Source organism: Hylobates moloch, unplaced genomic scaffold (genome assembly GCF_009828535.3).
Source record: "Hylobates moloch isolate HMO894 unplaced genomic scaffold, HMol_V3 SCAFFOLD_14, whole genome shotgun sequence".
Lineage (NCBI taxonomy): Eukaryota > Metazoa > Chordata > Mammalia > Primates > Hylobatidae > Hylobates > Hylobates moloch.
In genome coordinates this window covers 65,608,201-65,631,667 of record NW_026652289.1, presented here as the reverse complement: position 1 = coordinate 65,631,667, position 23,467 = coordinate 65,608,201, and the positions used below count along the sequence as shown (strand labels likewise).

At 40.9% G+C, this 23,467-nt stretch overlaps 1 protein-coding gene across 2 annotated transcripts in view; it reads left to right on the top strand.

Annotated features, from left to right (window-relative positions):
- The window catches only part of APH1B (aph-1 homolog B, gamma-secretase subunit), a 31,451-nt gene extending 13,143 nt beyond the window's left edge, over window positions 1–18,308 (top strand). The window contains exons 5-6 of one of the 2 annotated variants that reach the window (XM_032174217.2): window positions 11,542–11,669; window positions 14,803–18,308. In XM_032174217.2, the coding sequence (XP_032030108.1) occupies window positions 11,542–11,669; window positions 14,803–14,970 (296 nt within the window). In that variant the 3' untranslated portion in view covers window positions 14,971–18,308. The other variant, XM_058427123.1, reaches the window with a different exon arrangement.
- The last annotated feature ends 5,159 nt before the right edge of the window (window positions 18,309–23,467 follow it).

Below are 23,467 nucleotides of genomic sequence, written 5' to 3'. Positions count from 1 at the left end.
ATTGAATCACTCATTCCATACATAATTATTAAGTGTTTTTAGTCTAAAGGTGTTATACCAAGCTATGAAAATAGAGCCCAGTTACCATTCATAACTTCCATTCATAGTAGGGAAGAGACAAAGAGCTAATTACAATAAAGCATGATCAATGCTACAGTGAAATGAGGAAGAGCCATGGGGCACAAAGGACAGGCTCTAACCCATGCTCCCAGGCCACAGTACCTTGGCTTTGCAGCATTTATCACAGGCGTGATTAAGTAATGGTATAGTTATTTGTTGAATGTCTTTTCTCTCCAGTTGGGTGCTAAGCCATGCAAGTGCAAGGATGACATCTGTATTGTTCACTGCTGTGTCCTTGGCATCTTGTGGAGTCCTTTATTTCTAGATGGCACTCAATAAATAACTTACAGAAAAATGAAAGCCAGGCACAGCTTATGGAGGAAGTGCCATAACAAGTAGAGATTTACTTAAAGGGTGAATAATAGCTAGGCAGGCAAAGAAAGGAGTTGTCAGGGAAAGATGTTCCAGGCAGAGGAAAGAGGTCTCTTTCCTCCAGGCCTGGAGGTAAGAGCAGTATTGTTCACAGGGCAAAGGAAGTCTTGTCCTTCCATCTAATTTTCAATTTCCTGATCTTTCAGGAAGGGCAGAAATAATGCCTAGCTCAGAGTTGTTGAGAATTAAATGAAATTAATTTAGAGAATATGTATTTAAGTGCTTATAAGCTCTAAAGTAGCCTAAGAATATTATTAAGGTGGAGAATTTAGCACTTGAGATGAGAAAACAGAACTCAGAAGATAATTTTTCTAGTATTATATAGAATCTGGGTTTTTCATTCTGAATTACCTCCCTTATGCTTTAGAAGAAAAAATGTCTTTAGCTAGTACCTAGTAAAAAAGAACAGCTGATCATTTTATTTTTAAAAATTCCCCAGACCATTTCATTTCTATTATATTTTCTAGACAGTGCACTTAAAACCTAGGCAAGCTTTTAAACTTTTTAGCCACTAAACGTTTCACAAGGGAAAACCAATATGGGTCAGACCACATGTGGAGTGCTGTATTGTTCCAAGCATTGTGATTTAACAGGAATACTGAAGAAGTAAAATTCATATAGAAAGAATGTTGTCAGTATAGTAGACGATCTAGAAGCCATGGCCTGTGGGGGTATGACTGAAGAAAGAAAAATACTGAGCTTGAAGAAAATAAAAGAGGAATGTGGGAGATTGTTTTTGTCCCAATTTGTCATTTCCTGTAATAAGTCTCATGGTGGCTGGAATGTTCTTTTCCACCCTTTGACTTTGAGCTCAGTCATGTGACTTGAATTGGCCAATTAATGGTTATGTTGTAAGTTAGAGGCTTAAAAAGTATTGGCATGATTGGACCTTCCTTCTTGGACTCTGGTGCCATGAGAAGAAGATACCTTGGAAAGTTAATGCCCACTTAGCCTGGACCCTTGAATGAATATACCCAGAGCCACACAGAGCCCACCCCAGGAGCTTGCAGCAGAGTTTTCCAGCTGAGCCCAGCCTTTATCAGCAATGCACAGTCAGCCTTTAGACCTGTGAGCATGAGAATAAATTTTTGTTATTGTAACCCAATACATTTTTTATCTTTCGTTCACTTTTCTATTTGTAATATTTTAAGAATAATCTCTACAGTGTGGCAGTTTGTTAAAGTTTAGACTCTTGACTGAAAGCTCTTTGTAAGCAAGACTATCTCAATACCTACATTTCCAAATTCCAAAGTAGTAGAGAAAGTATAACATCTCCTAATGATACAGAAAAAATGATCAACAATAGATTGTAACCTGCAATTCTTATCCTTTTATGATTTCATTAGAATCTTAATTTCTTGTAATAAGTTGTCACAACTAACTGCTACTGTTTATGATACAGTGATACTCTATATGCTGTATATATCATCGAATATGTATTTTTCATTATCTGTTTTCTTTCTTTTCTCTCTCTCTCTCTTTTTTTTTCTAAGAGATAAGGTCTTGCTCTGTCACTCTGTCACTGGAATGCAGTGTTAACGATCTTAGCTCACTATAACCTTGAACTCCGGGGCTCAAGTGATCCTCCCACTCAGCCTCCTAAGTAGCTAGGACCACAGGCATGTGCTGCTATGCCCAGCTAATTTTTGCATTTTTTGTGGAGATGGGGGTCTCCTTATGTTGCCCAGGCTAGTCCCGAACTCCTGGCCTCAAGCAATCCTCCTGCCTCAGCCTCCCAAAGTGCTGGGATTATAGGGTGTGAGCCACCACGCCTGGCTTATTTTCTTTATGTCAATAGTGTAAGCCTTTCCTTTCAGCTGCTCAAATAACTGAGAATAGAAAATTGTACTTTTTGGAATGCCCTTTCATTAAATAGATATGACCTATCATAGACTCTAGTAGCTTGTGATACACTATGAAATGTGCACATCACAGGCATCAGTCTTCAGGCAGTGTGTAAGCAGGCAGCTCAGTGTATTGCTTCATGGTCTCTAGCTGAAAGAATGACATGGGCTGGGGCTGTAAGACTTGATGGCTCTTGTAGGTATGTTTCAGGCCACCCTGAATCACTGGTGTCTCTTTCCTCACACAGATGAATGGCTAGGCTCTGCTGACTACCTTTCGGCGCAGTTGAATGACTTGCACTTCTCTGTTCTCTGTAGACCTTGTTTCTTCTTCATGGGTAAAATGGTCCTTATTTTCATCAGCCACTGTTGCCTTTATTTTTATTTATTTATTTAATTTTATTTTACTTTTCTTTTTTTTTTTACTGAGACAGAGTCTTGCTCTGTTGCCCAGGCTGGAGTGCAGTGGCGCGATCTTGGCTCACTGCAACCTCCGCCTTCCAGGTTCAAGCGATTCTCCTGCCTCAGCCTTCTGAGTAGCTGGGATTCCAGGAGCGCGCCAACCTGCGCAGCTGATTTTTGTGTTTTTAGGAGAGACGGGGTTTCGCCATGTTGGTCAGGTTTTTTTCGAACTCCTGACCTCGTGATCTGTCCGCCTTGGCCTTCCAAAGTGCGGCCCATTTATTTATGTTTTGAGACAGGGTCTTGCTCTGTCACCTAGGCTGGAGTGGCGTGGTGTTATCATGGCTCACTGCATCCTTGACCTCTGAGACTCAAACAATCCTCCCACTTCAGCCTCAAGTAGCTGGGACCACAAGCACATGCCACTAAACTCAGCTATTTTTTTTTTTTTTCCTGTAGTGATGGGGTCTCACTATGTTGTCTAGGCTGGTCTTGAACTCCTGGGCTCAAGTGATCCTCCTGCCTCAACCTCCTGAAATGCTGTACCTAGCCACTGCTGCTTTTAATTCTCGGTGTTTTGGGGGTTTTGTTTCTTTTTCTTCAATGAATTTCACAGACATTTTTTTTTTTTTTAGCCATGATGAGCAGGATACCATATTACAGGCTACTGTCCTATAGAAATGATTGCATGAGACAAAAGTCACATTTTTAAAACATCATCCAGTATGGTGTCACTCTTCACTCAGCCCCATAGGAATATATATTTTATTAATTACATCTAATATTTATAATTTGAGAGGGAAATAAATCTCACTATTTCCAACTTTATTGCTCAGTCTAGCCCTCCCCAGCAACCTCAGCTTGATCCCATGCAGCTGCATGGCTATGTTGGGAATTTGGCCTGGGAATCCTAGCATTTATCAACCTCCTCCATGCCCACTTCTTACCAAAGATGCTCTTCAGTGCTGGGACCACTTGTACCAGTTCACTTTTCTCCCTTTCCACAGCTCTGCTAAAGACAGTCGGAAGGTTCACGTCAGGGTTCCTGCATTGCCCCACTTCTCACTTCTAGGGGAATGGTTGATATTGTAACATGTTTCACTTACTGTGCAGTGTTCCAACACTATTTCCTGGAAACAAACTTGTTTGCATAAATGTTAGGAAATCTTTCGTTTCTTTGGAGGAATTAATCAGCCTTGAGGTTTACTTTAATGGGTAGATTTATTGGATTTTACTGCCTTTTATTGTTATTCGAAACCCTCACCAAAGACTTATACTTGAATATTTTTCGTGAGATCAAAGTCCTTTGTTTCAGGTGGTAAGCTACTTTTTCATCTCTAGTGAGGCTTTCTCCCTACATTCAATGGAACAACAATTTTAAATACTGCTGACTTCTTATCAGAAATTCTGGAAGGTGGCGGAACAAGGTCTTTAAAATGGTGCACTCCTGCAACCTTCCTCATCTCAGTTGATGGAATTCCATCCTTCCAGGTGCTCAGTTATTTCTTAGAATATTTCCTGATTCTTCCCTTTTTCTCTCATAACTCACATCCAATCCAACTGTAAACCTTACCTGCAATTTCCATCTAAATCTTTATCCAAGGTCTTATGGGCTTAGTTTTGCTTTATAAATGGCATAGATCAGTTTGAGAGCTTGTTTGGAGCGAACATTTAAAGAAATGGTAAATCTGATTTTGCTGAAACTACTCTAGGCCAGAGACAAACATAGAAATTAATTAGTTTTGTGAAGTCAGTAAAGCGTTAATAGAAAGTAGTAGAATCCCGAGAGCCTGTATCCACTGCCTGCTGCCTCACGGCAGGTACCCCATTAGGGAGTTGTACTCCAGGCTGCCTTGGACCTCATGATCCCAACGGCAGCTCTAGCCAGTGAGTTTAGGCCTGTTTTTTGTTTTGTTTTGTTTTGCAGCATTTTTGTGACAGTAGCCGGCTGCTGCTGGGAGTTTCAAATGTTTTTTAATGTGCTACATGTAGAAAAAAAGAGTTGACTTGTGTTTCTTCAAAGAGCCTTCTCAGGATCAGTGAGCAGGAGTTAGAGCAGGCTTTCTCAGCCTCACCACTATTGACATCTGGGGCCAGATGATTCTTGGTTGGGGGCTGACATGTGTGTTGTGGGGTGTTTAACAGCATCCCTGGGCTCTGTCCACTAGATGTCAGAAGCACCCCTGTCCCCCAGTTGTGATAACCCAAAATGTCCACAGACATTGACATATTCCCCCTATGGGCCAAATCATCCCAGTTGAGAATCACTACTGAGTTAAAAGAAGGCAGATTTGGGTTCGGTTTGAGAAGGAACTTTCTCACAGTGGCCATTTAATGAAATGAAATTGGAAGTATTTGAAGTGGACCATGTGGGTTTTCTTCATTGCTTAGAGGACAGGATCAGACAACTTCTAGCAAACCTCCCAATGCTGACTCCACAGTGATGAGCTAATTTGAGGAGAGTGTTTCATCATTCTTCAGCACTTTCTAGGGGGACTTTAAACATTAAAATAATATCTTACAGAAGGTTATTTGATTAGCAGTCTATATCTATATTACAATAAATCAGGCCGCAGAATTCTCTTACATTCTTTAAAACAAAAATGTTAAGTTAAATCCCCATTAGGGAAAGTCATTTTCAAAAGCATTCATTCAGCTCTGGGGCCCGACTCCCACTTGTGCCAGCTGACTGGGGGATCTCTCAAGAGTCTGGAGAGTTTCTATGGCCAGGATGGATGGAGGAGCATCTCCTGCTTCACGGAACCCTGAAACCCCTGACCTTTCTACTACTTAGAAAAAGAAGCCAAAAGCCCATTGATCTTCACATCCTGCCTCTGGGCAGCTGCGGCTGAGCTTTGGCCTTGGGAAGTCCTCCTTTGTCTGTGGCTGCCACCACCCAGCAGCAGCCTTTGGCTTGCTCTGACCTAGTGAGAGATACCCTGCCCGTGTTAGGGGAAGCCAGGTGATGGCAATTTCTGTGCTGGCAGGAAGCCAGTATTAGATGCAATTGCTGTCTTAGGCCATTAGCTTTGCAAGGACAGAAAAATGGGTATCGGGAACGAGGGAAAGGAACACGTGTGAAAATGAGGGTGCTTATGAATCTCTGTGTTAGAGCATTTGGGGTATATTCAGGAAGGGTAAAGGAGCCAAATAGTAAATTTTTTTTTTTTTTTTTTTTGAGACGGAGTCTCGCTCTGTCACCCAGGCTGGACTGCAGTGGTGCCATCTTGGCTCATTGCAACCTCTGCCTCCTGGGTTCAAGCGATTCTCCTGCGTCAGCCTCCCGAGTAGCCGGGACTACAGGCGTGTGCCACCACGCCTGGCTGATTTTTTGTGTTTTTTAGGAGAGATGGGGTTTCACCATGTAGGCCAGGATGGTCTTGATCTCCTGACCTGGTGATCTTGGCCTCTCAGGCGTGAGCCACCCCGCCCGGCCGTAAATGTTGTTTCTTGAAGATAACACTGAAACATTTTGCTTAGAAATAGGTTAGAAATATTCACTACCAAGATACTTTGACTTAGAAGTTTATTAGAAGAGGAAGTCCATTATCAACTAGACAGTTACAGTCGTCACAAACTGATATACAGTACTTGTTAGAATTATTCTGCTTTCTGATTAATGTATTATAACATATAAAAATTATGGAAGCTCCTTTTATTAATCTGGGTTATAAACTAATGTTGATATTCTTATGGTTAACTTAGGGAAGTTTTTTTGGCTTAAGAATATTAGAACAGGCTGGGCATTGTGGCTCAAGCCTGTGATTCCAGCACTTTGGGTAGCTGAGGTGGGCAGATTGCCTGAACCCAGGAGTTCGAGACCAGCCTGGGCAACATGGCAAAACCCTGTCTCCACTTAAAACAGAAAAAAATTAGTCGGGCCTGGTGGTGCACACCTGTAGTCCCAGCTACTCAGGAGGCTGAGGTGGGAGGATTACCTGAGCCCCAGGAGGTCAAGGCTATAGTGACCCATGATCGCACCACTGCACTCCAGTCTGGGGGACAGAGTTGAGACCCTGTCTCAGAAAAAAAAAAAGAATATTAGAACAAAGCAAATTTGGGGGTTAGATTTACTGAAGGACTTTTAGAATTTTATATTTAGGAACATTAACTGAGAAAGGTTTAGTAATTAAAAGGTTGTACTCTAGAGATACTATTAGCAAATTTTCATTACTAGCTGGAATTTGTTCCTTTTACTAATGAGAAGGGTTTAAATAGGATGTATGTAGCTGTAGCCACATGTGTGTGGCAGAATAATGCAGATATCCGGGTCTGTTTCTGTTGGACCTCTTAACCAATTGCAGAGGGAAGAAAGAGTAAATCCCAGCATTCTAACATAGCACATCGTGATAGTGAAGGCTGTGATGACCATCAAAGCCACCCAGAAACGAGTGCTGCCTGCATAAATGAGCCGAGTATGAACATAGCACAGTATTTTAATACATGTCCAAGGGATCTCCTCTAGATATTGTGTTAATAAAATGGTAAACTGAAAGGACGGGGAAAGGTTCTATGAGACTGTGTTTCATGTGTTGTAATAGTCCCAGTGGCTAGAAAGTGCCTGGTCCATACTGGCCACTGCAGACATACTTGCTATGTGGATTGATGAAAGAGGGGAGGAAGAAAATAAATGTAAGAGTAATACAAAGTCAGAGGAAGAAATAATCTACAAGAATGAAGAGAAATGCATTTTTGTTTTTGTTTTTTTATTTTTTTGAGACAGGGTCTAGCTCTGTCACCCAGGCTGGAGTGCAGTGGTGCGATCATGGCTCACTGTAGCCTCAACCTCCCTGGCCTCAGGTAATCCTCCCACGTCAGCCTCCTGAGTAGCTGAGACTACAGCCGCACACTACCACACCTAGCTAATTTTTGTATCTGTCGCAGAGACAGGGTCTCCTTGTGTTGCCTAAGTTGGTCTCGAGCTCCTGGGCTCAAGTGGTCTGCCCACCTCAGCCTCCCAAGTGCTGGAATTATAGGCATAAGCCACCTTGCCTGGCCGGGAATGCATTTTTAATACATAGTCAAGTACCCAGGAGACTTGGATACAAGTGGTCATTGCTGGCTGCTGTCTCACTTTCCCACCTGATAGTACAACTCACTGAGAACCCTGACGTATTCGTCTTTGAATCTGTAGACCATAGCACATGGTAGCTACCACTTATTAGAAAGCTGTGGTTTGCCAAGCACTGTTTTTCCTTGTAACAGCCCTATGTGGTATTATCCCCATTTTAAAAATAAAGGAAATGGAAGCTCAGAGAGTTTAAATAGCTTGTCCAAAGCCACACAGTGGAGCTGGGATTCTAACTCAGAACCATCTGACTCTAAAGATAATATATGTAATCTTCAGGCCAGGCTGTCTAGGTGCTCAGTAGATGTGTGTTGAATGTAAAAAAAAAAAAAAGGAGGAGGGAAGGTGTTAGGAAATAATTTACTGAGGAGAAGTGGCATTTGAACTGGATCGTAAATAAAAGTAAGATTCGGATGTGGTGAAATGGAGAGGGGTGGTGCTGAGGGGCAGAGTCTTCAGACAAAAGGGATAATCTATTTAAAAATAAAAAAGAAAACCAGAGGTATAGACAGAGTGAAGAAGAGTTCTGGTTTTCTTCCGTAGGATGCAGTTGAAGATTAGTAGAGAATATGGTGTCAAGGTAATTGGGGTGTAGATTGTAGAGGTCCTCGAATGCTAGTCTGAGATGTATGGACTTGACTTTGGAGGCAAAGTCAATCCATCAGACTTCTTAGTAAGAAGGACCAAGAAATATGGACCTAGAATTTGGAAGAAAGGTCAGGGCTAATGATGTCTTGAGGATGCTTGCCTAAAACTCACAGTAATGCTCTTTTGGACAAGAATAGACTGAAAATTCTGTGAGAGCATTTTTGTTGTTGTTGTTTTTGTTTTGTTTTGTTTTGTTTTTGAGATGGAGTCTCGCCCTGTCACCCAGGCTGGAGTGCAGTGGCGGGATCTCGGCTCACTGCAAGCTCCGCCTCCCGGGTTCACGCCATTCTCCTGCCTCAGCCTCCCGAGCAGCTGGGACTACAGGCGCCCACCACCATGCCCAGCTAATTTTTTGTATTTTTAGTAGAGATGGGGTTTCACTGTGTTATCCAGGATGGTCTCGATCTCCTGACCTCGTGATCCACCCGCCTCGGCCTCCCAGAGTGCTGGGATTACAGGCGTGAGCCACTGCACCCAGCCCGTGAGAGCATTTTTAAATGAACTGTAGGCCTTGACTATAGGAGCATAATTGTGTCTCAGTGTCACTGGTAAACACTTCTTTCCCCACTCAGTATTGGTCTCAAAGAAAGAACATCCAATTGGAAAAGGCAATCAGGTTTTATTCCCTGGCCAGAGAATGGAGGTGAGCTCTTGTGCTAAATGAACTTTCTCCCCAAGCAGTAGAAGGCACAGGGGGACTAGGTGTGGGGCGGGAAAGAAATGTTAGCATGTGTGGGGTGGGACTCCAGACGCGAAGGTGCTATTCATGAACATATGCCTTCATATATTATATGTGCATGAAATGGCAGGGATTTTCTTTCGGGGAGGGAGTTTCAGCATTGTAAAGATATGCTGATGATCTAAAGGCAAACAGGAGTCACCTGTTCCAGTTTGTGCTGGTTTTGCGAGGTCTTCCCCTGGTATCTGGTCAGGGGTCAAGAAGCTCTGGTGCCATCTCGAGCCATCTGGTTTCTTTAACCAGCTGTGCCTATAGATAAAGGAACTAAAGAAAAACAGTTAAAAACAAAAACAAGAACTAAGGACCTTTCCCGGTTATTTCATCAGGGCTCCCCTGGTAACATCAATATTCAGAAAGAATGGCAAACATAAGTGCCAAACAGATGACACCTTAATGGTGTCATTGCTTTCTCTTGACATTTGATTGTCATCTAGATTCTGAAAAACCCTTAGAGTATGAACACTATGATTTCTTTAAAAAATCAGTGTTTCCATTTGTGTCAGTTTCTGCCTTGATCTTTCTGACACAAAAACTTTAAAACTTAAACTGCACTCCTGTGCATCTTCAGCGGTCTCAGCTCCCCGCCATCACCAAGCATCTCTCTCCACGGAGGTTTCCCTTTCCAGGGTCATCACTGGGGTTAAAATACATCACTTTAGCTTCATCCGCCATAGCGTCAAAACTTTGGAAACTGTTTCTCTTCTACTTTAGTTAAAATATCTACCACCGTTTACTGAAATGATTACACATTTACGCCAGATGTAACAGCTTTCTTTAATCACAACAGTTATGTCTTTTAGTTTTGCATGTTTTAGAATTCATATCAATGAAATAATATGCATTTTTTTCACAATACGGTTTTCTTTTCTACGTAACATTAGATTCTTGAGATCATGTATATTGTAGACCATATAGTATTCCATTGTGTGAACACAGCATGATTTATTTATCCATTCTGGTAATGATGGCCATATTTCATTATTACAGACAGTGCTGACTTAAACTTATATATGCTCCTTGTGCAGATGTGTATGTTTGTCTAGAGCAATGGCTCTGAAACTTGACTGTGCCTCAGAATCACCTGGAGGGCTGTTTAAACACGGATTGCTGGGCTCCCACCCCATTGTGTCTGATTCAGGAAGTGTGGGGTGGGTCCCCATAATTTGGAGTTCTAACAAGTTCCCAGGTGCAGGTGATCTATTAATTTCAGAACTAATTGCTTCAGAGTGTAACTCTAGCTGCAGAATTGCTGGAGTGAAATAGAGAATGCAAATTCCTCTTTAATTTGTAATGCTAGGCTGTTTTCTGATCAGCAGTATGAAAGAGAGTTGTCAGACTTGAATTTTTGCCAGTCTGGTGGGTGTTAATGGTTTCTTATTATGTGGCTGAAAGAGGAAATCTAGATACCTTTTTATTTTCCATGTTAACCTTTGCAGAATATATAGGGCTTGCCCTCTTTAAATAAAGACTGTTATCCAGCACACAAGATACACAGATGACACACACACAGAGGTAGTATTCCCTAGAAAAAAACCTGGTGGTGCTGATCAAATTCAGTGCCAGTTGTTTAAGAAGCATTGTAGATAATTACTGTGACTTTAAATATTTTTCTTTTCTTTCTTCTTCTTCTTCTTCTTCTTTTTTTTTTTGCTCTGTTGCCCAGGCTGGAGTACAGTGGCATGATCTCAGCTACTGCAACCTCTGCCTCCTGGGTTCAGGTAATTCTCCTGCCTGAGCCTCCCGAATAGTTGGGATTACAGGCACGTGCCACCATGCCTGGCTAATTTTTGTATTTTTAGTAGAGCTGGGGTTTCACCATGTTGGCCAGGCTGGTCTCAAACTCCTGACCTCAAGTGATCCGCCCGCCTCGGCCTCCCAAAGTGCTGAGATTACAGGCATGAGCCGCAGCGCCTGGTCATGATTTTAATATTTTTCCATTGGTCTTTTTCAAAAGGATCCGAGGAAAAATTCCACTTTAGTGAGGAGCCTCGTTTAAACAGAAGATACTCCTTTTTATTGAAGTCTCTCTTTACTCGTGCAGAAGGCTCTTTGGGAAAAAGCTGGCTGGACATCACAGTAATTTTATTGCATTCCTCAGGGAAGCTGCCTGAAAGCCAGATCTCAGGTGACCTTTTATTGAACAGGTTTGCATTCTAGACAAGAAGCTGTGGCAGTCAGTCCCCTGTTCTACAGTGTTGCTTTTTGAGTGTGTCAAGGCCCTGTTTCTGTCAGGTGGTGTTAAACTCTCTCGCTGAGGTATGGTGGACACCCCGAGAAGTGCACAGTGCCAGGGCCTTCAGTGGCTCTGATGTCTGTAGGAGTGACACTAATGGTCGGCTGTCTTTCAGCTTTCATGACGCTGGTCATCATCTTGCTGCATGTGTTCTGGGGCATTATATTTTTTGATGGCTGTGAGAAGAAAAAGTGGGGCATCCTCCTTATCGTTCTCCTGACCCACCTGCTGGTGTCAGCCCAGGTGAGTGTTGCCGCTGTGCTCAGACTGTATTCTGGAACTCAAGTCTATGTATCTAAAATGGTAAATTCTACTCTAGATGAAATACACGCTCATGAGAACATGAGGAAATTCAGAAAAGCTATTTAAGTGAATGAATGAGTCATCTAAGTCTTACCACAGAAAGACCACCACTATTAATTTTTTGGTGTGTCTTATTAAATTATTTTTTTCCCTGCTGTTTATTTGCAGTGATTTGTCTCTTCCTAACCTAGGTCAGTTTGGAAAACTGTTCACTCTCTGTGACAACTGCGTGGAAAAGTTACGTATTCCAGACTCGGCACCATGACTGGACCTTATTCCTAGCTCTCGTATAACACATGTCCTTGGCTAGCATATTTTATTTAATATAGTTTTTCTCTCTCTCTCTTTCTAATTAGAGTTTGATAATCAAGGATGGAGCCTTATCTTCAATCTTCATATCCTCAATTCATGGCACATAGTAGGTGGCCAGTAAATGTTGGTGTATATTGAATAGTTGATACTATTCTTTTTAATGATTAAAAGAACCTAGGATGTTTGAAAAGTATATACCAAAATGTTCATAGTAGTTCTCTGCCAGTGGCAGATTTCAGAGAATGATTACATAATTGTTTTATTAAAATAACACACCTACAGAAAAGCACACAAATCAGAAGTATACATCTTGATGAATTTTCAGTGTGAACATACGTGTGTAACTAGCACCTAGATGAAAATCAAAACATTCTCAGCCCCCAGGAGCCTCCTTGTTCCACCAGTCACTGCCCCCACTGAGGGTGACCACGACGCTGACTTCCAACACCACAGCTTGGTGCTGCCTTTTGGTATTTCTGTCAGTGGAGTCGCACAACATTTGCTCTTGTGTCTGGCTCCTCTTGCTCAGCATGTTTGTGGGATTCATCTTCGCATCACTATAGATGGCTCACTCATTGCTGTATAGTATTCTACCGTGTGTCTATACCATAATTTACCCATTTGACAGCAGAGAGGCTTTGATGTTGTTTCTAGTTTGAGATGGGGTCTTGCCCTGTTGCCCAGGCTGGAGTGCAGTGGCACGATCACGGCTCATTGCAGCCTCCACCTCCTGGGCTCAAGTGATTCTCCCACCGCACCCTTCCAACTAGCTGGGACTATGGGCATGTGCCATTATGCCTAGCTAACTTTTAAATTTTTTTTGTAGAGATGAGCTCTATGTTGCTCAGGCTGGCTTCGAACTCCTGGGCTCAAGCGATCCTCCTGCCTCAGCCCCTCAAAGTGTTGGGATTACAGGCATGAGCCACCACACCTGGCTTTCTCATTTTTAACTATTGTGAATGGTACTACTGTGAACATTCTAATGTATATCTCTTGGTGAACACACACACACACACACACACACACACACACACACACACACTTCTTTTGGGTATATGCCTAGGAGTGGGACTGCTGGGTCATGGGGTGTACATGTGTCGACTGTTCATTCCACTCCATTTTCAGAGTGATTGTATCATCTTACACTCTACCATCAGTTTACAAGTTGTGGTTCCTCCACCTCCTCACTGCATTGTCTTTATTGTTAGTCATCCTGCTGGGTATGTCATAGTATCATAAATACATAAATTGATAAATTATAATAAAAGTTTTCATTTACATTTCCCTGATGATTAATAGGTTGAGCCACATGTTGTGTGGCTCCGTTGACAGAAATACCAAAAGGCAACACCGAGCTGTGGTGTTGGAAGTCAGCATCGTGGTCACCCTTAGTGGGGGCAGTGACTGGTGGAACAAGGAGGCTCCTGGGGGCTGAGAATGTTTTGATTTTCATCTAGGTGCTAGTTACACAGGTGTGTTCACGCCGGGAAAATAAGATTGAGCAAGTTTTCAGATGTTTATTGGCCATTCGGATAATTCTTTTTGAAGTGCCTGTTCAAATCTTATGCCTATCTATTGGGTTATCTTTTTCTTTTTGATTTTTAGGAGTTCTTTATGTTTTCTGTACAAAAAAAAAATCTTTTGTCAGATGTATGTATTGCAAATAATTTCTATGGCATGGTTTGTCTTTACATTCTCTTAATGTCTTTTGATGAACAAAAATTCTTAATTTTATATAGTCTAATCAATTTTTCTCTTTATGGTTTCACTTTTTGAGCTTTTAAATAAATATTAACCTAGTTGAATTTTAAGTTTTAAAATTTGTTCTATTTTTCTCATTTTTGGGTTGTAATTTTCTACAGCAGTCATGTATTGCTTTTGTAATTGTTTAAAAGAGGAAAAATGTTTTTTAAAGAAGAAAAGAACAATACTGAAGAGTGTAGCACTCTGTAAAGTGAGTTAAAATTCAGTGGATTTGAGGTACAGAATTATTGTGAAGAATAATCTAGAAAATGCTCAATGCCTGCCATGCCCACAGAGGCCTCTTGAGAAGAGCAGTCTTTCTGCATAAGGTGCTTACCTGTAAAATCTACCACTTTCTTCAGGCCTTCTTTGACAGCCCTAAGGAGATCACCTTGTTTCTACCCATCCTAGCCTCATCGCAATTATAATTATGCTGTCCTAGCATTCAGCACAATTTGTAACTAATTGTTTCTTCATTCATTACCTGCCTCCTTTACTAGTACAGAACCTCCATTAGGATAGAGACTTTGGTCTCACCAAGGTGACACAGTACCTCTCAGCATTCCATTAGTGTTCTTTAAATGAATACACTTTTGGAACCCACAGCAATTGTGCAACTGAAAAAGACTCTATTCCCTCATGTTCCCTTGAGTACTAAGGATTTATACTGAAGTAATTTGGACTTGTCTCACTTTCTTGCAAATTCTAAGAACCAGTTGAACACAGAAGTGAATAGAAACTAGTTTCATGACATGCATCTTGTATATTCCATTAGGTTCTGCCTAATGACTGCCTTCTAGGGTTACCATCTGGATACAGCAAAGCACGGGACCCACAGTATCTGTTGACCAGCTTAGTTCTACATGCCTCGGGGCCTTAACGCATGACACACATCATATATTTGGTGAAACACACCCAAGTTCTTGAAAGTATTCCATGCTTCCCTTTATCTTTGGTTATTCCACATGTTTAATAAGCTTGCTGTTATTACCCAAGCTGATTTATTTTTCTTTTGCAGACCTTCATAAGTTCTTATTATGGAATAAACCTGGTGTCAGCATTTATAATCCTGGTGCTCATGGGCTCCTGGGCATTCTTTGTTGCGGGAGGCAGCTGCCGAAGCCTGAAACTCTGCCTACTCTGCGAAGACAAGGACTTTCTTCTTTACAACCAGCGCTCCAGATAACCTCTGGGAACCAGCACTTCCCAAACCGCAGACTACATCTTTAGAGGAAGCACAACTGTGCCTTTTTCTGAAAATCCCTTTTTCTGGTGGAATTGAGAAAGAAAGAAAACTATCCAGATACGAGTTCCATTCACTTGGCTTTCACGCAGCTGCTCTCCGAAAGGGGTGCTCAGTGGTGTGCATCCTGGCTGCACGAGAATCACCTGGGACAGTGTAAAGCCGACTGATTCTGGGCTCCACCTTCCAGAGCTAATTGGCCTGGGCACGTGGTGAGTTTTAAAAGCTTCCCAGGTGATTCTGATGTGCAGCCAGGTAGAGACCCACTGGTTTGGTATCCAAATAGGAGCTTCCTGAGAACACCGTAAGTGAATGAGAATCTGGTGTTTAACTGTCTGCTCACTCAACTTGTGCTGTGCAAGTAAGTATCTGAATGTCAAATCCTGGTTATCTTTTATCTTTCTAAGTTCCAAAGTCACAAAAGGCTAAAGGGCTATCACCCCTGTTCACTGTTTTCGTGTACTTCACCATCTTGGAACACGGTAGGTTGGGCTTCTAAATGCAATAATAAATTACGCTGACTATGATAACTTAGCCAAAGTAAGATACTGATTACGCTGTATTTTTCTGAAGTTCTTCCATTCTAGGTTTTGCTTTCTGAGGCATTACATTGTTTTTGAGTATAGATTACATTTTATTAACTAAAAATGATTGTTTTCTGACTTCCTTGGGAAGGTATTTTAAAATCAGGAATTTTTATGCAATGTCTATAAGCCTGTTTAAAGCTTTCCATGGGCTCTGCCCCAAGGCCGTTGGCTGCAGCGTTCACCATCTGAGTGCCAGTTGCTGGACTAGTTGAGGTGAAGTGCATTGTTTTCTCTCTGAGCAGCTGTGCAGGGAGCTGAGTGATGTGCCCTGGGACAGGCTTCACTGGAGCTGGTGAAAGTATAATCAGAAGCACAAGGAAATGAGCCAAAAGGGTGTCATTGACACTTTTCATTTGCTCCTGTGATACTAACAACACTTTCACCCAAATGGTTTAATGTAATATTGGAAATAGATCTTAAACTGCCAAATCTCACACTATTGCATAATCCATATGATCTTTAGATCTAGTCAGTGTCTCTGGGTTTTGGTAGCAGATACAGCGTTCCCTTTACAGGAATACCCAAGGTGTTCTTTCAGCTTCCAAACAGGCCCTTTGATTTCCTTTATAAAGGGAAAATGCCGGCAAATCGTGCCTTTACTATTAGAAATTGTTCCCAGTTGATATCTTTTTGGGGAGCTGGTGGCATGAAATGCAAATGACCTATACATTAAAGTCGTGTCTCAGTGAATACCGTACATGCAGTAGAACATTCAAAAGAGAGGAGCAGCAATCCCGAGGGGCTGGGGGAGTGACAGTGGCAGGACAGATGGGCGGGTTTGACAGATTATGGTGGGAAGAAGAATGATCATGTTTAAAGCCAATATAGCCAGTGTTACGGGCTAGCCACACATTCCAGAGACTAAAACCTTACTCATGAACTAGACCTTTATCGATATCAGTGAACCCCCATGTTTAAAATATTAGAATGTTTAGAGAGAAAATAGAGATAATAGAGATAAAAGAAGAGGAGGGCTTCTAGCAATGCTGTAAACAGTCCGATAAGCGACTGTGGTTATTCCCCTAAAGTTTACTTCAGCGCTAACACTAGTGCTTCCGCTGGAGTTGGCAGTTTTCCAGCTTTATACAAGATTTTCCTTTGACTGGAAGAGTCAAGGATAGAGAGACTCAACAGTGACATTTATTGTACATCCAGGGGAATAAGATACTCATCAAACTAGGATTGTGCTTATCCAAACATGGTCTTCTTTGAATAAGAAAAATACATGGTTGGTTATTATGGACTTAGAACTCTGTTAAATGGATATTCTGATAAAATATTTGCTGATCTGTAGAGTGTGGAAAATCTGAGAATATTAGCTTTACTCATCTTGAGCTTTGAGGATGTTCTCTGTACGCTGATGGTTTCATATTAACTAAAAAAGCTGGATATTGTAAAATCTCATTTATAAAAACTCAGATGAGAAGAAAATTTTCTTTGGTGGTGAGACTGTTGTCTTCGTTCAGGAAATTATTTAATAATCCTTTGTTACCTGTGAATGAAGGAACTTTGTAATTCTGATTTCTCCTAAAACATGAGTCTTTCCAGAGTCAGCTTAGACACTGTTGTTACAAATAGCCATGCTTTGCCTTATGCCAAGGAGGCCCAGAGGGAGGGCGTGGTCTTCCTCTCTTGCTGTGCGTATATTGAAATGCTTTTTTTTTTTTTTTGCCTTTGTTATCTATAATGAGCTTTCTGAGCCCTGATAATATGTGAGACAAACAGGAGTTATTGATGTTATACACTCCCTCCCATTCAGGATTTTTTGCTTGGAGGGAAATATGTTGACCTTGGAGAATTGTGAATATTGTTGCAATTCTTGAATATATTACCATGTGAATAATAGAGACTGTGTTGCTCTCTAGCATAAGCTATATTTATTTTTGATTCATTCGAATTACTAATTATAACTGGAGAAGTTTTGTTACCTCTATCCTGGCCTGCCTGACTGGCAGTATAATAGCAGCAGCCTCTTTGAGAGCATCTTAATGAAAACATGGATGAAAGGAATCAGTGATGATATCTGCAGACTGCATAGAAAATGGCTTTTGTTCCCAGTGTTAACAGTTTCTTCTCAATCACATTTCAATGTTTGCGGAGAGTGGCAGATTCACACCGGAAACTCTAGAGGTGTTCATATCCGTAGCATGGATGCAGAATAAGCAGTTGGGACAGAAGCTTCTTCTACCTGGTACTCCTCCCATTCACCTCAGCCCAGCCCCAGACAGGTGTTAGCATTCAGTGTGGGCCCTCAGGCAGCCCTGAAGCCTGGGTGGGCCCCCAGACACGGGGGCAGCCTGTGGCGGGCACCAGCGGCCTGATTCCAGGGAAGAGTTCCTGGAGGGTGTTGGCTGTTTTTGTTAGCTCAGTTTTTTTCTAGGCTCCACCATTCCTTACTCCAGGTAGACAAGATAGACGTCACACACAACAATTTTAAAGCATTTTGCTTAGTGCGTTTTGTTTATGACTGCAATGTTTGTTGCTTGTTTAATAGGCTTTTTACTTCATTCTATTAAATTTTAGTGTTTAGAAGAGGTGGGTACTGTCACTGTGTAAAATATGTAATATTTTATACGTTATACCATGTCATATATACTTGCAATATCAGACCTTACATTCAGTATACAATGCAATTGACTCTTTGCAGACCTGCATTTTTCGGTGAACAATAAAAAGATTGTCTGGCGCTCCTCATTTCGAAATCTGTGTTTCCTGTTCTGTGGAATGGTGTATCCTTTAGTATCGCTTACTACCGTGTTTTGTCTCCTTATGAAACTTGGATGTAGATTCTGTTGTTGATGACTGATCAGTTCAGAGACTTTTTTCAAAGAGAAATTCTCTATCTGATTTGAAACTCCTGAGGCTTATTTCATATCCGTGTGTTTACGAGTCGTTTGGTGCAGAGCATTTCCTTGAGGTATCTTAAACCAAGCCGGGGGAATCCTCAAAGATCCTGGAAGCTTGTTTTGCAAAATATCCTAATTGTAAACTGGTGAATTTAAAGAATGTTGCATAATAGTGGCTGAGGATTGGAGTCCGGTGAAGAGGAGAGTACGATTTAGTTTTTACCTGGTGATTCTGAGTAGCCTATAGCGTCCTTTTCTCTTTCTTTCCCTTGGTGAGGAGACAGTGCAGCCAAAGGGTTGAGCTTGGCCCTCGCCATCAGACAGGATACATAGGGGATTAGGATACGAAACTCAAAACCATTTGATGCTGGTTCACTCTGGCTTGAAATGAGGCTGTTGCAGGCTATGTTGATGATGTTATTGGATGAAACATTCTCAGGTTCCAAGGGCTCTTTGCTTCTAACCTGTACACCAGTGGACGAGGTGGGCATTCCTCAGGTATCAGTCCAGATTCCTGTACAATTTCCTTGGCCCTTAAACACTGAATTTTGGTTCTAATTTAATTGTTACTTGTTTGGCATTTAGTTGGAATGGAGATTTCCCTGTGACCAGCCTCAACACATGAGCAACCTCTAATGGAACGAAGTGCATATTTTACTTTCACCTCTTTGAAAATGCTGAACAGAAGGAACCTCTGGACAGGTTATGGTCCCAGTCTCAGTAAAAGAATAAGATACATTCTAAGGTGACCATAATAGATTACGAGTCCCAAGCAGATCCTGGCTTTAATGCTCAATTAATTTATAAGTGGTACTTTTTGCCTCAGTGTGGATCACTGTAAATCCTTCTAGCTACTAGTAAAATTACACATTTTTTAGAGCTTGCACAAAATCAGATGGAGTTTACAGTGCTTATTCAGGGCTTACCATGCACAGAATACTGCTTAGGCACTTCAAAAGGATGGAAAAGAACGGGATGGTGGGGATCTTTGTCCTTGGAAAACATGTAATCTAACTGCACAGATTAAAACACCTAAGTATTATTTTAAGGCAACTACAAAATGCACTACAAATTATGGAATAATATAGAATAGCTCTACTACTAAGATGATGCTTAAAATTTAGAAGTGGATGAAGGGCACTGGGTAGTGGATATAGACAGGTGATAGCTGAGGACTGAACCTTGGGGGCAGTCAATTGGAAGGTTGAAAAGGAGAGGAGGAGGAAGGAAAACCAGAGGAGTGCAGTGTCTTGACAGCTGGTGGGGAAAGGATGTCAGATGCTGCTGGATAATGGGTAAGAAGAGGAGAGAGAATTGATTGTTGTGTATGGAGAGATGGAACTTGCTAGTGACCTTGATAAAAACAAGATGGAAATCAGAGTGAACATCTGAATAGAATGGATTGTACAGAACAGGAGATAAGGAAGTAGACACAGCATCGAGAACACAGGTATTGTAGAGCAATGGGATGATAACCTAAGGAGGATGTGGGGGAAAGAGAGTTTTTTTTCTTTTTTTCCTTATGATGTAGACTGTAACTGTAACTGCATGTTTATATTAAGAATGACTCCATAGAAAGGAAAAAATTATGTAGGAGAGGGATAGGATAGTTGCCAAAGCAAAGACCTGAAAGAGGGAATAGAGAGGGAAATTCTTTTATTTATTTGTTTATTTATTTATTTGAGACAGAATCTTGCTCTGTCATCAGGCTGGGGTGCAGTGGCACAATCTCGGCTCACTGCAACCTCTGCCTTCCAGGTTCAAGCGATTCTCCTGCCTCAGCCTCCCAAGTAGCTGGGACTACAGGTACGCACCACCATGCCTATCTAATTTTTGTATTTTTAGTAGAGACGGGGTTTCACCATGTTGGCCAGGCTGGTCTTGAACTCCTGGCCTCAGGTGATCTGCCCACCTTGGCCTCCCAAAGTGCTGGGATTACAGGTGTGAGCCACCATGCCAGGCCAAGAGAGAGAAATTCTTAACATTAAATGCTTATATTAGGTAAGTAAAAATATTCAAAATCAATGACAAGCCTCTAAAGAAAGTCGATAAAGAAGAGCAAACTAAAGCTAATATAAGGAGAAGAAATGAAATCATAACAGAACAGGAACCAAAGAAATAGCAGTAAAACAATGAGGAAAAATGAAACAAAAATCTGGTTCTTTGAAAAAAAACCAATAAAGCTGGTAAAGCTCTGGCCAGATGGAAAAAAGAGAAGACACAAATATCAGTAATGACAGGAGACATCACTATAGGCCCTACGTTACTAAATAAATAAGGATATTATGGATAACTTTAATGCCAATAAATTTAAAAACTTAAATGGACAAATTCCTTTTTTAAAAAAACCCACAAAGTTCACTCAAGAGAGGCCAAGGTGGGTGGATCACCTGAGGTCAAGAGTTCAAAACCAGCCTGGCCAACATCTCTACTAAAAATACAAAAAATAAGCCAGTCATGGTGATGGGCACCTGTAATCCCAGCTACTTGGGAGGCTGAGGCAGAAGAATCGCTTGAACCTGGAAGGTGGAGGTTGCGATGAGCTGAGATCACACCATTGCACTCCAGCCTGGGCAACAAGAGTGAAACTGTCTCAAAAAAAAAAAAATAAATAAATAAAATAAAAAAAAGAAAAGCTGCATATCCTTCTATGTCTTCAGACTTTGTTTTTTCTTGCCTCTTAATATGCCTTGTAATTATTTGTTGAAAGCTGGACGTTGCCTCTTGGGTAATAGGAACTGAGTTTTAAAAGCCTTGAGTGTAAATTTTATGTTAATCTAGGTAGGAGTTGGATTATATTTAATGTTTGCTGTGGCTGTTAGTGCCAGAGGCTTTGAGTTCCTCTAGTGGTCTTGTTTTTGTCTCCCCTTTTGACTGTGGAGTTCCCTCAGTGCCCCTTTTCAGAGAAAGCCTGTGTCTTGCAACTCGTTCAGCTGTAATCCACTGTAAATTACACTAGAGCCCTGTTGGTATGGCAGTGCGATGTGGAGGAGGGGACATGTATAATAATAAAATGATGATAATAAAATCTAAATCTCAGTATTTTCATGGGCCTGAATCCCTGGGCTGAGTGTTTCTTAACTTTTTCCCCCTTAGGTAAGACAGGAAGCTAGAAGGTGGCTGGAGAAGAAAGGTAACTTTCCCCAGCTGGGATAAGGCTTTGGTAAAGTCTTTTTCCTTGGAGAGAGGCCTTTGTTGTGGAAAACACTCTGGATGTATTTCACAAGGAAGACAGTATTTCTCACCCTTACACTAGTCCATACTCAGACTCCAGCAATTTGTCAACATTAGCATTTAAGTGTTACTACCAGTTTATGGCTCCAGCAGCTTGCACTCCAGATAAGCAGATCTCAGCTGTGACTCTGGACTCACCTCTCTCTCCAGATTTCAGAGTGGTGGTTTACCCTGAGACCTCAGTTCTCTGATGGGTTCAGAAGAATTGTTGATTTTTCCATTTGCTTAGCTTTTTCTTGTAAGGATGGGAGTGATGTCTTCCAAGCTCTTTATATGTTAGAGCTGACTGGACATCCTCTGTATCTATTAAATACGTTGAATTTGTAGTTTTAATAAAGAAAACAGTTATTAAAATGTACATGTGTATAGGCAATATAGAATCACTATTACACGTAACTTTTTGTTCTGTAACAACTAAACAAAATATCATGATTGAAATTTCAATTCTCCATATTAAATGGAGATTTATGCATCAAAGATTCTTTCATACACACTATGAAAGAATACCTGGTATGCCAATATTTAAATTTTTTGATAATTTATCAAAGGGATAACTGAACTTGTGTCCTGTTAATTTACCTAATCTAGATCGAATTGATAACAGTGCCACTCTCAGGGAATAAAATTGTGTGAAATGTTTCTGTTTATCCTACTAGATACCAACATATATCACAAATCTACAGTCATGGATATGAATGTAGAGTTTCAGAACAGGCCCAGGTATATATGGGAATTTCATATATCATAAAATTGGCATTTTAAGTCAGTGGGGAAAGCATATGTTATTCAATAAATGGGTCTGTTTGATCATTTATTTGGTTATATTTGGGAAAAAAAGCAAAGCTAAGTTTTTACTTTCACCTATTTAAACATATTAAAGATTCAAATGCAAAAAATAAAACCATAAAAGAATCTTTTAAAATTAGAATAGTATTATAGTCTAAAGGAGGAGAGCTTTTCTCTACATTTCACTTAGGCTACAAACCACAAAGAGGAAAGAAAACAGATTTGACTACATACAACTTTAAAACTGCAGTGCAAAAGACATTCTAAACAAAGAAGATGGGGAGAAATATTTTTGACTTATATAGAATTGTCACCTATAATATATAAAAAGCTTCTATAATTAAAAAATAATGATATAGTAAAAAGAGATCAAAGCATATAAACAGATAATTCACAGAAAAAATGCAAATAGTCAATAAACATAAAACAAAATGCTAAACCACGAATAATAAAGGCAAAACAAGCAAATAATTTTGGACTATCAGATTATCAAGGGCGAAAAGGATTGATAATAACAAGGATTGTTGAGCATATGGTAGAAACGACATATTATGAAAAAGGAAATTAGTACAACCCTCATGGGTGGTAATTTAGCAAAATCTGTTACATTTATGCAGTTTTGAGATGTGCATATTTTGAACCAGCAAATTCCTCTTCTAGGAATTTGTCCCATAGAAATGGTGTGTCAGAGGCAAAAGACCACAGACTCACAGTTTTTTCTATTCTTTCAACAAGCAAGCAATCAGTTCTGCTGCAGACACCGGCTGGGTGTCCTCTAATTCAATTCAAACACTGTCTGCCTGGAGATAGCATCAGATCCCACAGGTTCAGGGCTCAGTCCCCAAAACCACGCCCCCTTCAGACACCAGTTGCAAATCCAGGCCTCCTGAACTTCAGACTGACCAACTTCAAGTTGGGGTTCCCACAACTCCGTTTTGGAGTTCAATTAATTTGCTGGAGTGGCTCACAGAACTCAGGGAAACACAT